Source organism: Paramormyrops kingsleyae, chromosome 16, assembly GCF_048594095.1.
Source record: "Paramormyrops kingsleyae isolate MSU_618 chromosome 16, PKINGS_0.4, whole genome shotgun sequence".
NCBI classification, from domain to species: domain Eukaryota; kingdom Metazoa; phylum Chordata; class Actinopteri; order Osteoglossiformes; family Mormyridae; genus Paramormyrops; species Paramormyrops kingsleyae.
In genome coordinates this window covers 25,314,743-25,330,707 of record NC_132812.1, presented here as the reverse complement: position 1 = coordinate 25,330,707, position 15,965 = coordinate 25,314,743, and the positions used below count along the sequence as shown (strand labels likewise).

The window sequence follows — 15,965 nt, the reverse complement described above, 5'->3', positions numbered from 1 at the left end:
CTTGGCAGTGTGAGACAACAATACTACCCCCTGAGCCAGCATTTGTAATAGGATGTGGTATATCAGTCTAGGCAGCATGAGTTTTGGGCTCATTAATGAATCATCTCTAGGTGCTTCCAGGCAGACGCACCGGCACGTTCAGGCTCGTGTCTCCCCTCTTACCCAGCCATATGGCTTGTGACGTGGGATGCACCGTCGCTAATAATGTTGCCCTGTGGCTCTCCGAGTCGGGCCTCGCTCCCTGCACTGGGCCCACGCTCTGTTAGCGCAGCCTGCCTGCTATCAAACGCAACGATCTGATTCTTGTACAGCGGTTCAAAGCTTCAGCAGGGAATGAACCTTCCAAGGTTAAGTCCACAAAGAAACCCTTTCAGTTAGGGGGGTTATAATGTCCTGGCTTATTTTCTGTTCCCTTTTGTGAAGTTCTGCATAAATATGAATGATGGCAGAGCCAGGTTCTGGCAGCTCTTGCAGGAAATGTGATAACACCTTTTTCCCCCACACAAGTGAAACCGGTCTTTGTCCATTGTGTGGGTGCTACAGTGATTGTGATGTACTGAGGTGGGAGGGAAGGTGCAGAATGACATTGAGGTTTTGGAGTATCAGGCCTATTTCCATGGTGTTGAGCCCTTGGCAAACACACCCATGTTCATTGAAAACCAGTGGCTGTTTCATTGGCTTCCCACTGAATGTGGGTGGAGTCTGTGCTATACTTTCAGTATATACTTTCTGTCTGTGCTATACTTTCTGTACACATTTTCAGTCTTGGTAGACCGGTGTGGTGCATCTGAGGTTCCTCTGTAGTCCTGCTGTCCTCTACTGGTGCGGTCCTTGCGTCGGGGCCCTCCTAGTGTGCTAGGCTATGTGCTCAGATCCCTCCATTACACAGGGCTGCCCTGGGCCCCAGCACCACAAAGCTACTCAGATGACGCTAACATGCCCCTGATGCTAACGTTTACCAGGCCTGTAGCACACTGGATTTTGGATCAGGTTCAGTGTGGAGCAAGAGAATTTTACTTCTGTTTTTATTTTAATGTTATTTTTCAATTTTGTTTCTTTTTCAATTTAGTTGTAGTTTTTTTTATCCAGTTTTATGGGTTTTTCATCATTTTTGTTACAGCTTGTTGCAATTTATTTTAAATTTTAGTTAAAAATTACCCAGATGAAAACACACAGCAGAAAATCTATTACAAATAATGATAGAGCTCTAATAAACATTAAACTAGTTCTAGTCTAGAGCATAACAGTCATTTTGTAGCAGAGTCTGTCTGTTTAAGAGCAGGCAGTTCCACAGCAGTGGCTTGCATTTTGCACTTTGGGTTGAGGATTTTGCAGAACCATATGAAGTCCATCTATTCACACAACCTACTTGTCATCCCTGATTCAATAAATTATTGAATCAGGGCGTTCTCCCTATTTTTATGTTTGAGTGAGTAAATTGGCCAGAGAGCTCTTTAGCACCCATGCAGTTATTGTCCCTGTGATGTAGTTTTAATTAAGGCTGTCAAACTGTTAGCATAAGTCATCATGTATTATTATTATTATTTCTTTGAGTATGCGAACGCATACATTAATTTTAATACCCAAATGGGAGAATAGTATGAGCAAAGATTTTTAATGAGGAACTATACGTAGAAGTGGACAATATGGCAAAATGTATCATGATTTTTTTTTCATATGTCGACATCAATAATAATCATGATAAAATTCAAGATATTATTTCTTTATATAAAGGTTCCATTTTAGTTTAAAACTCCCTTAGAATTGCCCTAAATGAATTGTGGTAAATTGAATGGACTGGAAATTGAAATCTAATTTTAATAAACAAATCATACTAAAGTAAACTTTTTTTTGTCATAGGGCGTAATGCCGACAGTATGGTTTGTTCCTAGGATTTTTCTCTGACTACCTTGTAGCTCGTTCCAGGGAAAAGGTTTTACGTTGCTGCCAGAGTTATCTCCTGTCCCGTAATGAAAAATAAAATGCTGTGTCCTGTTTTTAACCAGTGCGGGAGGCAATGTGTCCTGTATTTGTTCAGATATGTTCAGATTGGAAACATCAGTTGCTGGTGTTTGTGGCTGTAAGCGCGTGGATTGTGTATGTTGCACTGGATGGCGAATACTTAATGAGGTGAAATAAGTTCACAGCATTTCCAATTTGTCGGCACAAGTTTTCGGCAGAGTTTACAGTACACAGCACCCGACTTTTAACTTCAAAAAATACTGCCACAACTCCAGCATCTTTTTATCTAGTTTATACACAATTTCTCCTTTTTTAAAAGATGTGTGACTGCTGAACTGTCACTTTCTTCACCAGGACTTGATGTTTCCTCTGAAGGAGCAGTTTTCTCCTCCATGATATTACCAAAACAGTAGCAAACAGTACCAACGCTGTCGACCATGCTGTGCATTTGTTGGACATAGGTTGTCCGTTCTTAAAAAGCTACCATATGATTAGTTGGAATTGCATTTGTTTCTGATGTGTGCTATCAGCCAATGTTCCTTATCGATAGTTTATCGAAGTCTCATTTTCTTATCATTAAAATTTTATATGATGATAAGTAGATATATTGACCAGCCATAACTTATAGTATTTCTTTCTGGTTGTGAATGGCACAAGAGCTTCAGTCACATGCACAGAATCCCAAAATTCACAAATGAAATGAGAAAATAGTCAGATCGAGTGTCCTTGGGAAGCTGATGGTGGGGAAAGTTGAGGAAACTTTGACTTGTTTCATTTCATTTTAAAATATAAATACATTTCTGAAATTACTGAATATACAGACTACAGAATCTTTTTTTGATGATATTGCAACATGTCTGTACAGTATATGCGATTAATTGTGATAAAAAAAATAATCGTTTGAGAGTCCTGATTTAACGTTACCTCCTATTTTGGTCCCATTTCTTGTCATGCTACTGGAGTCCTCAACCACTTTATAAACATGTTTGTGATGGCAACATAGGTGTACCTTATTAAATTAATTAGTTGGGTACATTCCCTTAAGCTGTGCACCACAAACTCAGTCATTTACATCCATGACACACTTGCTCTTATTAAAGCTTGCATAGTAAGTACAGTACTCCAAATGGTTTCATACTGTGGTTTCACATTTGCAAGCAGTCTCTTCATCTGAAAGAAGTTAATCTCAAGCGCATTCATCATTGTGTCAATTTGAGACACTTATAATAGGCTACGTTCACCGTCGATTATTCAGAAAGGCCAATATTCGCTACTGGCAGACTTTCAAACTCAAAATAGAACCTAAAAAATAGAAATCGCAATTTTTTAATTTCTACTCATTTTATTTGTTAGTTTTGTAATTATTTTAATTTCAGTCCGGTTGTGTCTCACACTTTGTTTCATTTTAGTTTCATTTTGATTTGAGATGCTTCTATCATTTTAGTATTTGTTAATGATAATAACCTTGGTGCAGAAGCAGGGCAAGCTTTTGGAAGAATTAAATATCACGTTTGTTTTTGTCCTTTATGCAGGTTACGTCCTTGTCTCATGTCTCCAGGGCTATGGGTTGAAATGTGGTTCTGTGCAGTTTGCGTGGGTTTCCTCTGGGTACTTCAGTTTCCTCCCTCTGCCCAAAGTCATGCACGCTGGTTATGAACTTCCCCTAGGGTGTGTGTGTGTCTGCCTGCAGTGAACTCATGTTACACGCTGTGTTTCCTGGCATGTAACCCTGATGGACGTTCATTTTGGGTTTGGTGTCGCTCCTGAGCTGTGAGCCCGCCTTTGTGTTTTGTCACAACTATGATGTCATTCAAACCTGGTTGGTATCATGGTGTGTGCTTCAGGTGTGCTGAAGGCTTTCCCTTCAGAATTATGAAACGGGCTCGAACATACCCACATTTCTCGTAAGCAGTACCTTATGCAGCAGATATTAAGGCTGCCTGACCTTAAGTGACCCCCGACTCGGACTAAGATCAGTACAAGATTTGAAACATCCTACAGGGCTGTCATTTTTTGTTAGTTCTCAACCCAGCATTGAAAAATCTGGATTTGGTAAATGCTGAAAATGAAATGGGTATTTGAAATTATGAGTGACTTGTGGGACATCCTGCTTAGCCTCTACTCTATCATTACTCTGCTCCTCCAGGCAAAGCCCAAGGTAGTGGAGCCTCTGGACTATGAGAGTGTGCTGCTTCAGAGGAGGATGCAGATCCTTGCTGACATGCTGCGGGACATGCTTCAGTTCCCCCTCGAGGACTTCCAGGTAAGCCATCATGTCACCGCTGCCTGCAGGGTCATCGTAGACTATGGGGTTTCCACGGGTGTGACATCAAGCAAACGCCCAGGGCATCTCAATATCTGGTGAAGCCTCTTTAAAATGGGAACATGCTGGAATGATACAGACCCCTTGACACGGTTGCTATGCGAGTTTAGTGCTCGCTAGTATGCATCACCATGGTGACCAGGTGTTTCTCTCACATTAGGCTGGATTTGATCTGCCCAGAGTACTCATTATTGCTTTGGCCTGGCAGACCATCAATTACGAGTACTTCAAATACTCCATTAAAGCATGGTTGTCTTGAGGGGTAGTACCTTTAACATGTACACATGGCACAGTAATGCTCCTAATATGAATAATACTTTTTATAGCTACTTGCCATTTGATTAATTTAATGGTCCCGTTCTTCTTTGTTTAATTCTGACGCATCTGATAATTATAAAGTGGAAATACTTGTTCTTACTTTGGTTCTTACTTTGGAACCTAAGGACCTAATTTCTGTCTTGGTACTATTTGATAAATGTCAACTAGCATTCTATCCAGGACGTTCCCCTTTCTTGTGCCCTGTGCTACCCCCCCAACCCTGGATGGATGATTTACATCGTGTAGTCTACATATTCTGAGGAACTTTAGAAACCAGGTCACCTCCTTTAAACATGCCCGACCCTTGGACTGGACGACAGGATTGCTTGTTTCCTTGAAGGAACTTCTTTTTATTGTTCCTACCACATGGAGCCAAGGAGTTCCTTTTGGTTTAAGTTTTCCTCCATGCCTGTCACAGAATGAGTTTGATTATTGCCTGGTTGGCTCAAAAAAAAAAAGTGAAATAAAACCAAAGAAACAGATTTCCAATCCACACAAAGACATGAGTGAGGAAGGCATGTCTGGGGCTCATTTCTGATGATTTTACCTGGTTCATAATGTGACCCTCCCTGTAGTGGAAGATGAATGATTTACATCTGTACATGGTCTTGTGATCCATAGCACATTTTACAACACTGAGCTTGATGAACTTCACTACTAGGAAAGCCTCTTTACAGTCTTGTCATTTACATACACATGTTTTAGTAGTATGTTTTTGATTACTACTTTAGCATCTGTTTTTCTCCTGTAATTACAGAAAAGCTTTCACTCTCATTGGTCAGAAACAGTTGTGTGGTTTAACAGCTTTGAGAATCGTTTGTCTGTAATAACACATCAGTTATCTAGGTTGCGTTCCAGTCTGGCATAGTCAGACTGTCTATATGGGTGTGGTCCTGTCCTCCTCTGAAGTTCAGTCTAGGGGGATGGGGGGTGGGCCTGCTCTGAGTCATCAACTTCTTAGGAGTTTACAGTGGGTAGAGTGACAGGCATTTTGAGAAATACCGCAGGTCACTAGAACCCAGTATTATGCTTTCCCCCCATTACTGAATTCGGTTCTGCACCTGTGGCCCATTCCCACTTGGTCAGAATGTTCCATTGCGTATAGTGTTGGTTGACCCGTCTTTTATCAGAAACCAGACCATGTCCTGGAGCAAAGTGGCCCAATCAGACTCAAAAGGAAAAGAGGATTTAGCTGTTCAGGAAAGCGAAATGTGAGATTCAGTTGCTTGGTCATCGTCTGGTTTCATGCATTTAGGGAAGCTGGAGTTTAATGCTACACAACCCTGATTTAATTTATGGCACTAAGCACAAAATTTATTCAGTGAACGAATTAAATGGTTTCAGGGTCGTGAGACTTTGTAAGAAACAAAACTACCAAACGAAGGTAGTTTTGTCACCTATTCGCTCTTTGAAAAAGCCCTGCAGAACCATATGCTATGAAGCAGAAGAAAGTCTCAGCGACTTTATCAAACATTAGTTTTCCCCAGTTCCACGAGGGAGGAAGGGTCCCAGTTCTGCCTACCAACAGGGTAGATGGTGTTCAGACCAGCAGTACTGGCCAGCTTCTTCATGACAGCTGTTTCTCATTCTTGCTTCTCGGCTGTTGGGGAGTGTTTGTTTTCAGTTTGTGGTGTGAAAAAGCAAGTGCTTGCGGACAACCCCCCCCCCCCCCCCCAGTATTGCTGTGACCGCAGGCTGTCTGCTTTGCTTGGTATCTTGATTCCACCATCTGCATGACAGAACGCAGAGCTGGCACGTTGCACCAGATGACAATCTTATGTAAGCAGAGAGACTTGCATTTTCTCCGGGTACACATTTTATTATGAATGATATTTTTATTTTTCTCCTATGTTATAATTTTGAAGCATTTGCATTATGGCCACCGTTCTCTGTTCAAGATCCTGAGGTAAAGCCCTATAGTTCGATGGAGGGAAATGAAGATGAAGCTCTTTCAGTTCTTTACACTGGTTGCATACTTCTCCATGCTAATTCTGCATATAGCCTGGTTCTTCACCCTAGAATGCGAGATGGACTAAAGCTGGTTTCAATTGACTTTCACTGCTTAGTGATAGTAAGAATTTGGTTTTTCTGTTGATTTCAGTTGATGTCAACAGAATGTCATGGTTAAAGTTAAAACCAAAAACCTCATTTAAGCTTTCGTGAGGCTTAACGCCTGGCAGTTTACATCAGAATGGTGCCCAAACTGACTAGCAGAAAAATAAAACACAACATAACTCGCATTCTCTCAAAATAAAACACTTTCATATGAGAAACCTGAACTTGCACAGTTTCAAGTTCAACATAACTGATGCATGACAACAGTAACTATGATTAAAACACACAGGTGCTGGTATAGACTTCAGAATTCAAATTTACCTTCCTTTCAGCCAGATTTAAATATTCCGGCTTGTCTTATCTGGTGTTTGGATACAGTGTAAGTTTCCTGACTTTTTAATGCTGTCTCCTGTAAGGTTGGCTGGCCATTTCCCTCAATTAACAGGTGAATGGTGCATTAAATATCAACAACAGACAGTATATATCCTAAGTGGTAAGTTTCCCCCCAAGGAAATTCATACTTATACTATAATACTCCAAAGGTGCTAGACGTTGTTGTTGTTAAAGCGCCTCCGGACATCCCCTTATCTTGGAGCGCTCCCCGTCCCAGCATCCTGAAGCTGTCCATCGGCACACTCCAATGTTACTGGGAAATGCATCCGGGGCTGTCGGCGGGTGGAGCAGCACATTAACTCTGGCCACAACCCGGCAAACTTTGGCTGGATACCATAAGTCACATATCACCAAAATTAATCACATCAGGTTTGTGTTATTTTTCTAGTGACCTTAATTCCTGTGGAAATTACATTCCACAACATCGATCAAGATCTCATCTGTGGGGAGAACTTAAAGTCCTCAAACTGCACTGTAATGCTCACTGTGAAAGTGGGTCTAGTTGGAATACTGTGAGGAGGGTGCAGTGGAGAAGAACTAAGAAGGCAAGATAGATGAGGCAGAAAGGACCTTCTTGTGTACTGTGGTGAGGAGCCAAACATCTTCAAGAGCCGCATAATCCTCACTTTCACTGTAATCACATTGAATAGCCACCGGGCATACTAGTATGTGAGGTATTTTCATCGGGAGCCCGGATCCAGGGAGTGACCTGCTGTAGGTCATGTCTGTGGCCCCCAGGCTGAACAGTGCAAAGGAGTGCCCTGCCTCACCTGGCCGATCTCTCACTCCTCTCCCCGGTGGATGTGCAATCATCTGTGGAAAAAGGACAGTGTTTGGGTGCTTTGTGAAATCCTGGCTTGCCAGATAATGTCTTGAAGGCTTCTTGGGGAAATTCTGCCAAGCTGAGGCTACTCACCCAGAAAACCGCAGGGCCTGTTCAGTGTCCTGAATGTAACCTGATCTGCCTTGCTCGTTAATGATACTTCATTGCTGAAAGCATACTAGGTTGAAGCTTCTTCCAAGGCAGACTTGAAACCACTGTTTCAGGTTTATGGTTTGTCTGTCATTTGTGAAGCAACTTTTAGATACTTATTGTAGATATGTAATGCAAGGTCAACACCAGTAGCAAGTAGCAACTGCCTCCTTGAATAATATCTATTTTTAATGTTCCTTAAGAACATGACACCTAATAAAAAAAACTGCTTTTGCTGACTACTAGTTTTAAACCATCGCTTTACTGGTATGTCCAATAAAAACACCTGAATATTAATACTCAAAATTGCTGTGCAGTTAATGTGTAAATTCAAAATGCAGAGTTCCATGCTGCTTTGGGCTTAGACCATGTGGAGCAGAATGCCATCTGCTGAGAGATTGATTTCTTCCATTTTGATTTTCAGATATCAATTCTTCCACGCCTCGAAAGGACTCTCTACTCATCTCTTCCTGTAAATGCAGAGCTAGAAGCACAGGATCTGTTCGTCCAAGAGGTAAGATTGCAGTGCTCTAACTGATCTGTGACCATGATAGAATGAGCTATTGAATAAAATGAAGGCCAGCGCGCTGCTCCTAATTAACCGTCTCACCATCTAATTAACCGTATAAACAGATTTTTTTATGCAGGCCTCTCTGGATGTTAGTAATCCTCTACCCTTGATCTGGCATTGGTCTTGCAGGTTTGTCTTTGTGCAATAATTAATACTGAAATCATCTGTTAACATTATGAGCCACTGGCTTGAGGAATAGTTGAACAGTTGTTATAGTTTAATGGTGTTCCAATTGTAGGGAATCTCACAGGGTAACTTTGCTGTCTGCTGGAGCTCTTTTCGTCTGGAACACAAAGCAGTAATCAGTCTTAGAAAGAGTTTAATATCTCTGTTGTTATCATATAGTCAATCAACAAAGTAGCACTGGTCATGAGTATGGCCACCTGATGCATGTGTGTATTTCTGGACATGTGACGTTGTTCTGGCCCATAATGAAGCTTTTGGGGGAAACATAAACATCACAATAACTTGTGCCATAAGCCAAGTTCTGGAACAGTCATAATAAAAACTCCTTTTTCAGTCACACTTGCACACACACCCCTTTGGGTGTTGCCAATGTATAGCAGAGCTTTGCTTTTTCTGTTCTCTTCTGTATCTAATCTTTCATACCGTCATACCGTCCAGAAATCATACGACGGTATATGCCATTCCGGTATTTTTAAATCTTGCCAATAACATTCGAGTAGTTTCTTTTTGTGCACTGTCCAGCTGGTTGCTACCCCCATCTCCACAAATCTCTGTTCCTCTCTCGCTTTGATGTTAATTGTCTTGGTAAAGAGAGAGTTCCATTGATTAAGTGCAGGATGACATCACCAGAAACATCTGTGTCGGGTCCTTCAATGCCCCCCACACACACACACAAACACACACATGCACTATCATTCTTTCAGTCTTCCACTGTCAAATTCCCGGCCACACAGTCACTGGGAATGTCCCTGTTTCTTTGTGTGAAATGCTATTGTGATAGTTGCTTTGACAGGAATTTATAATAATGAATAGAATGTGTGTCTCCTTGTAGTACAATTCATCTAGTCTAACATTGCTTAACAGCTGAGTGTAAAGGAAATGGTCATCATCCCTATGCTGTGACACTTAAGTCAGGGACACATTGTTCCACACCCAGTGTAGAAACATCAGGGACAACAGCCCTCTACTAATTGCTCTTTGCAAATTAGTTTGAATATATGGTTTTCTGCTAGATGGACAGTAATACTGGTTTGGACTTCCCCCTTTAAAGACATTTCTTATTATATTAGGTTTATATTAGGTTATATAATTTTGTCATGTCAAACTTTTTTATCAAGCAAATTTAATTAGAAGATTGGTGCTTTCTGAATTACAGTTTTCCCTCATATCTGCATTAGTCAAAGTTTTTTTTTTCCTCTTGTACACATTGTAAGTCCTACAGCAGCTGTCAATGTCACGTGCCCCCAGCATTCAGGGAACACCCTGCTTCCCCTCAAAAAAAGTTGTTAGGCTGGTGAAATGTACACATGTCAAGGAATGCGTGTTCAGTAATAAGGGCAGGTGCTTAGGAATTTGAGCGATGCACCTGCTATGAGACATGATCAGCTGCACAAGTATTAAAAATTAAGCAAATCTCAAGCCTGTTTTTGGAACCTGTGTTTTGGCCCTGAGCTACAAACATGCCGAGATCAGGCTCTTTCGTAAAACGGAAATTTAATAGTTTTAATATCGAATTGCTACGCCCCTTGCAGCCTGGCATTGCCCAAAAATAAATACAAATAATGGTAGATTAGAGCTTTTTCTTTGGGGGGGGCAGTGATGTGGTGCTGCACGTATTGATAATGACCGGGGAGCTTCCAGGCTGATAGAAAAGATTCTACCGCTTTGCGACTGAGTCTGAAATACAGGGATCATTTTTAAGGTCAAAACTCTACCATCTCTTGTTGTTTTTTCATGTTTCTCTCTAACTTAATTTCTCTTTTTTCCGAAAATATAAGCACTTATTTGCTTCATTTCCTCCCACAGTGCATCAGGACCTACAACTCAGACTGGCACATTGTGAATTACAAGTATGAGGACTACTCCGGAGACTTCCGTCAGCTTCCAAAGTAAGCCCTTTGTTTCATTTAGTGACTGTACAGTGTAGCATATGTGGTACAGATGTACCGCTGGTACATTGCTTTGGTGTTTGTATCCCGTGGTCCGAGTTTCAGATTCAGTTTGATTACCCTCCTTCTCCCACTCTGACAGCCATCAGAGAGCCACAGCTAATCCTCCAAACATAAATGACTGGACTGTTGTGATGTTGGCATGATTTCTATGAGAGGAAATGCTGGTTTTCCTGCTGCAGCGACAATGCTGTCTGTCTGTCCTCACGGACAGCCGTCTGAGGCCAGGGCATGCCCCCGTCGGTTTGGAAAGGCCTCCCACAATCCTTTGCGTCCCCGTGTCCTCAGTCTATAGTCAGTCCATCAGCAGCGAGCAGTGGGATTTCCAGATGTTCCATGTGTTGTGGGAATGAACTTGCTGACCTTTATACCCCCGCAGGATATGCTCTTCCCGTTTCTTCCCTGGGAGAGAAAGTTGTCCTTGAGCTTCCATGCCGTCATGGGATTTTTCTTCATGTTTGACGTTGGCTTTTGTTTAGGCCGGGGATGGCTAGTTCCTGCCTAAAATGCAGGAAACATTTGGATTTTCTAAGGCTCTCAGGGCCAAGATTGAACCGAAATATGACAGACGTGTTAAGAGACTGATGCTGTGTTCTCATGGAGCATAGGTCTGGAGGGGATGTAAATTTCTTTGGCCCCTGTTTGAAAGAAGGAAAAAACTGAGTAACAACTAATTTGTTTCACCTGGGAGCTCAGTACAGAAGCACTGACACCTCTCTGTTAGGCCGAACCTTACTGGTGGAAATCCACCAATAAAAACCTCCTCATTCCCATTTGTCTTGCAGTAAGGTCTTCAGACCAGAGAGACTGCCCGTCCACGTGTTCGAGGTGGATGAAGACGCAGACAAAGATGAGGTAAGGAAGGTTCCTGGTCTGGGATTGACCCACACACCATTACCCTACAACTGCAAGTCGCAGAAAATATGCTGTGCATTATATTTGGACAACTATCAGTCCGGGTTTCAGCAGTTCTGGGTGTAGCCATTTCACTCTGCCATTTCACCTTGGGGAACTTGGGATTTTTGACATTTAGGGCAGACAACAAAGATGTTGGCCCGTTTGAACTGCACACCAAGCGTTTTTTTATTATTACATAACCTTCTCTGCGTTTTCCTTTAAAAAGTTGAGACTTTTTTGGTTAATGAATTATTTTGGGGTTCATCACGTCAAGTTAATAACTCATTTTGTCAAAGTTTCTCACAAATGCTAAACTCTTATTTAGGTCATTTGACTTGTGTGGAAAGTACTGCTTGGTTCAAAGGGGAGTGGAGAAGATGTTGCCCACACTCGGTACACATTGTGTCAAGTTCTGGATGATGTCAAGTTTCTCTGGAGATGATGTTAATACATTTATGGGGAAATGAGACATTGCCATAATTCCTCTCCTTGACAGCTAGCTGATAGAATTTTCGTTGCAGCTTAAAATGAACCCTCAAAATCTTCCTCGGTGTTTTCCACTTTTTCATCTTCATCTACGCAAACCACTCAGAGTTTCGACTCTTATTTGCTCAGGAAGGTCTTCAGAACTGAGGGAGTAATCGTGGGTCTAAGCTGACCACCATCCGGGAAGTGGTCGAACCTGACTAAGTGTTTGGGAAAACCTTCTACAACTGGGACTTTCCAGGAACATATCCCATTACAGTAATTACTCCGCACATGTTTTATTCTGCTAATAAATCCTGATGCCAGATCATTAAACCTTTGGGGTGTTGGTTTGAAGCAACTGTTGTGACCTAAATGAACACCACAGAATAAAATCTGCAGTTGCCTTCACTAATGACTGTAGTGACATGGGTCTCAGAACAATGGATTAAGTTCTTTTGATGCCATTCTGTCTCATTCTTTATTAATCAGAAGCCTATAAATACCAGTGTAATTGGTTTAACAGTGTGACTGAATCTAGGTTAACTTCTGAGTGAAAGTTCACTGAGATGGTCACGAGGTCAAATGCTGTAAACTTTAAATTAGAAAAAAAAACATGGGAACAAAGCTGTGGATTTATATGCTTCAGTACTGTGGATTCCTCAGACTGGGGGGGGGGGAAACCTCCCTGTAGTGTCCTGTGGTGCCTCATGCTATTCCAGGCAGCATGGCTGTTTTGACCCAGGCAACGGAAGGCAACGTTACCCCATGAGGGCCTTCAAGAAGATCTCTCAGTGCAGAAGGAATAGAAAAGTCTCATTGTTTGCATGTGTTTCAGTGAAATGCTTGGTGTGTTTACTTGTGCAAAGGTTAACTTGGTTTGCTTTTTTTGATACTTTTATGATACAGCTTCATTAAAATGAGGTTTCCTATCGAAGGTGTTCGATGCAAATGAAATCATTACCCATAATTAGCTTAAGAAGTAGTTCAGATTCCTTATGAAGGAGACTGTTTGACGTGGAATCTTTTAAATCCACCTGTGAATAATTCTCCAAATAGTGTGAGTACTGCGGTTTCAGGGGCAGTGTTGATCTTGGCATTGGCCAATGGCTTTCTGTAGTGTTTTGGGTTCAGTGAAAGCCAGCGCTTATAACCGAGCCAGTTCTCCTGGGAGCAGCTGCCTCTGGACAGTGCGAGGATGAGTAGTAGCAGACCTCACTGCCGAAGATGGGCCCACACTATACCAGAATCTTCCATCCACTGTCACCTCAATGAAAGGCCCCCATTTTACACACTTGGTTTCCAGAGGCCCCTGAATGGCCATCTCTGATTTTACTCAAGGGTACAGTGATCACACAGCACTTCTGTGTATGAACAGGAAGAAAAAGAACATTTTTCGGCAGATGTTTTCTTCATGAAATAAGATGATAGGAAAACAGTTGTGTCAACAGCTTCCTAGATTTTCTCCCATTATCAGGAATGTGTGGTATTAATCATCCAGAGCTAGGAAAAAATTTGTAATGGGGGAGGATTGTCTGAATTGATTTATATGTAATTATGTGGCACTTATTCGCAGTTCAGATGAGTCGGTTGCAGAATGTGTGAACGCTTTGCCTGATCTTGCACGACTAGGCCACCATTAGCCTGTATGTAATAGCTTGTTCCTTCTTCCTCAGGACACGGCCTCTCTGGGTTCGCAGAAGGGAGGGATCAGTAAACAAGGCTGGCTCTACAAAGGAAATATGAACAGCGCCATCAGTGTGACCATGAGGGTGAGTCCCTCACAGGGTCATCATCTGATCGAATGACTGAACCATAACCTAAACTGGCCTTCCTCTCTACCCATGTGTATAGAGCTACAGGAATGTGGAATGGATATTAGATCAATGGAAGATTGTTCTTATATTGCAATAACAATGAAATATGTCTCATTTTATGAAGTAAGTTTGATGGTCTATTTTGCAGTCTTTCAAGAGAAGATATTTTCACCTAGCCCAGCTGGAAGATAGCTCTTACAACCTTAACTTCTACAAAGATGAGAAGATCTCCAAGGAGCCCAAAGGAAGTATATTCCTGGACTCATGTATGGGTGTCGTTCAGGTAACCATCCATTCATTCAACCATCCGTCCACTTTCTAGCTGCTTATCATGGAACATACGGCAGTATGAATCTCACGGCCCATGTCAGATACATGACTGATTCAGCACATCACTATTAGTTTGGTTCATGTTGCAGTTTGTATTTTGTATTTCAAGATAAATTGGTTTCCGTGCTGTACCGAAATTGCGCCAAACCTTGAACCAAAAACCTCAGCTTGTACCAAACTATAAATTTTGTGTACCGTTTCGCCTCAAGTGGAAACCGTTGATTTCAAAATAAGAGTTGCTTTGATAAAATCAATGCTATGGATTCCATCATAATTCAGCTCAAGGAATATAACCAGTGGTGGTACCTTGCTGGAGACTTAATTGATCGTCGATCAAAAAGTAATTTGTGGTTATTTTCATAATACTGAGGAGACCCAGTTCCCCATTGCATACACATGTCACTGAGGATCAGGTGGTGGCCTTCAGTCTTCCTATGAGGTCTAGTTACCATCCTGGCCTGTGTGTTCTCCTTAAAGAAAGCTACCGTTTATAGTATAGTACGCTCCATGTGACCCCCTCCACACAGTGTGCAGATTCATGGACCCACGGGCCAGGAGCTCCCATACACGGATTTGCTGCTGATTTTTATAGCTTCAGCAGGACTATCTGGGAACTTGCACTTTGGTTAAAGGGAGAGTGGCCAGAAAATAAACTTCTCAAACAAGCAGTCCAGTAACTTGCCTGCTGTGGCAGCAGAAATTCGTCAGACGCCTGAAAAATGTCCTACTGTTTTCCTGATTCATCGGAGGCCTCCAGTTCAGCCACGTGGAAGTCCCCCTCCAAGCTGTTTTTATGCTTCAGTAGGCCTTAATCCACGTTTGTTTTCCCACACCATCATTCATCTCCAGCTTCAGGGAGTAAGTTCCCTCTGCACACCACAGTCGGATGTTGTCACCAAAGAACCCATATCCATCTCACTGTTGAGCAGCAAAAAGGGAACTTTGTCCTGTCAGCTGACCTTTGTCATCCCATCTAACAGCTAATAGGAATGGTGGCTAAGATTGAAAAATGACTTTTGTGAATTTGGTAAAACCACAGCAGCCTGGACTGCCCCACAGTAAGGCCCTTCACATGGTTTCCTACTATATATGCGAAATGAAGGGGTAACAATTGTGTGTATATATTCTAAGCGTCTGCCATCTCAAATTGAAACATCAGTTCTGCTTTAGGATTCTGAAACCTGTGGCTACAGCCTTGCCCTGGTTCAGTCAGGGTATGTTCTTCTTTGGCTCTGATAGGTTCGGTTTCCATAATAGCAAACGTCTGTTTCTGTAGTCAATAGCGGCTTTATTCTGCTGACTTGGCTTAATAATGATATTGACTTTTGAAGATGCGAATAACTTGTTTTCCATCCTTTTGAACAATTCATTTTGTCTAAAACCTCTTTGTCGAGTGAATGCAATTGCAGCTTGGCTCTTTGAAAGGCTATTGTTGTTTTAGGTGCCAGAGAGGTGTCTTTGTAAATTCTGGAACCCCCGATTGATCTGGAAAACCTGATTAAGGTTCCGCTCTCCATTCTCTCGTCCTGGCAGAACAGCAAGGTCCGTCGCTTTGCCTTCGAGCTGAAGATGCAGGACAAGAGCACGTACCTGCTGGCGGCCGACAGCGAGGCCGAGATGGAGGAATGGATCTGCACTCTCAACAAGATCCTGCACAGCAGCTTTGAGCTGGCTATGCAGGAGAAGAGGAACGGGGACGTGCACGATGGTGGGTCTAAAAACATGT

At 42.2% G+C, this 15,965-nt stretch overlaps 1 protein-coding gene across 26 annotated transcripts in view; it reads left to right on the top strand.

The window, feature by feature from the left end:
- LOC111852209 (dedicator of cytokinesis protein 9-like) overlaps positions 1–15,965 on the top strand; it is a 76,098-nt gene that overhangs the window by 29,966 nt on the left and 30,167 nt on the right. For all 26 annotated transcript variants that reach the window (XM_072700310.1, XM_072700305.1, XM_072700316.1 and 23 more), the window contains exons 2-8: positions 4,109–4,225; positions 8,449–8,538; positions 10,588–10,670; positions 11,516–11,585; positions 13,769–13,864; positions 14,058–14,192; positions 15,773–15,947. In XM_072700310.1, the coding sequence (XP_072556411.1) occupies positions 4,109–4,225; positions 8,449–8,538; positions 10,588–10,670; positions 11,516–11,585; positions 13,769–13,864; positions 14,058–14,192; positions 15,773–15,947 (766 nt within the window). The remainder of the gene's footprint in view (positions 1–4,108; positions 4,226–8,448; positions 8,539–10,587; positions 10,671–11,515; positions 11,586–13,768; positions 13,865–14,057; positions 14,193–15,772; positions 15,948–15,965) is intronic.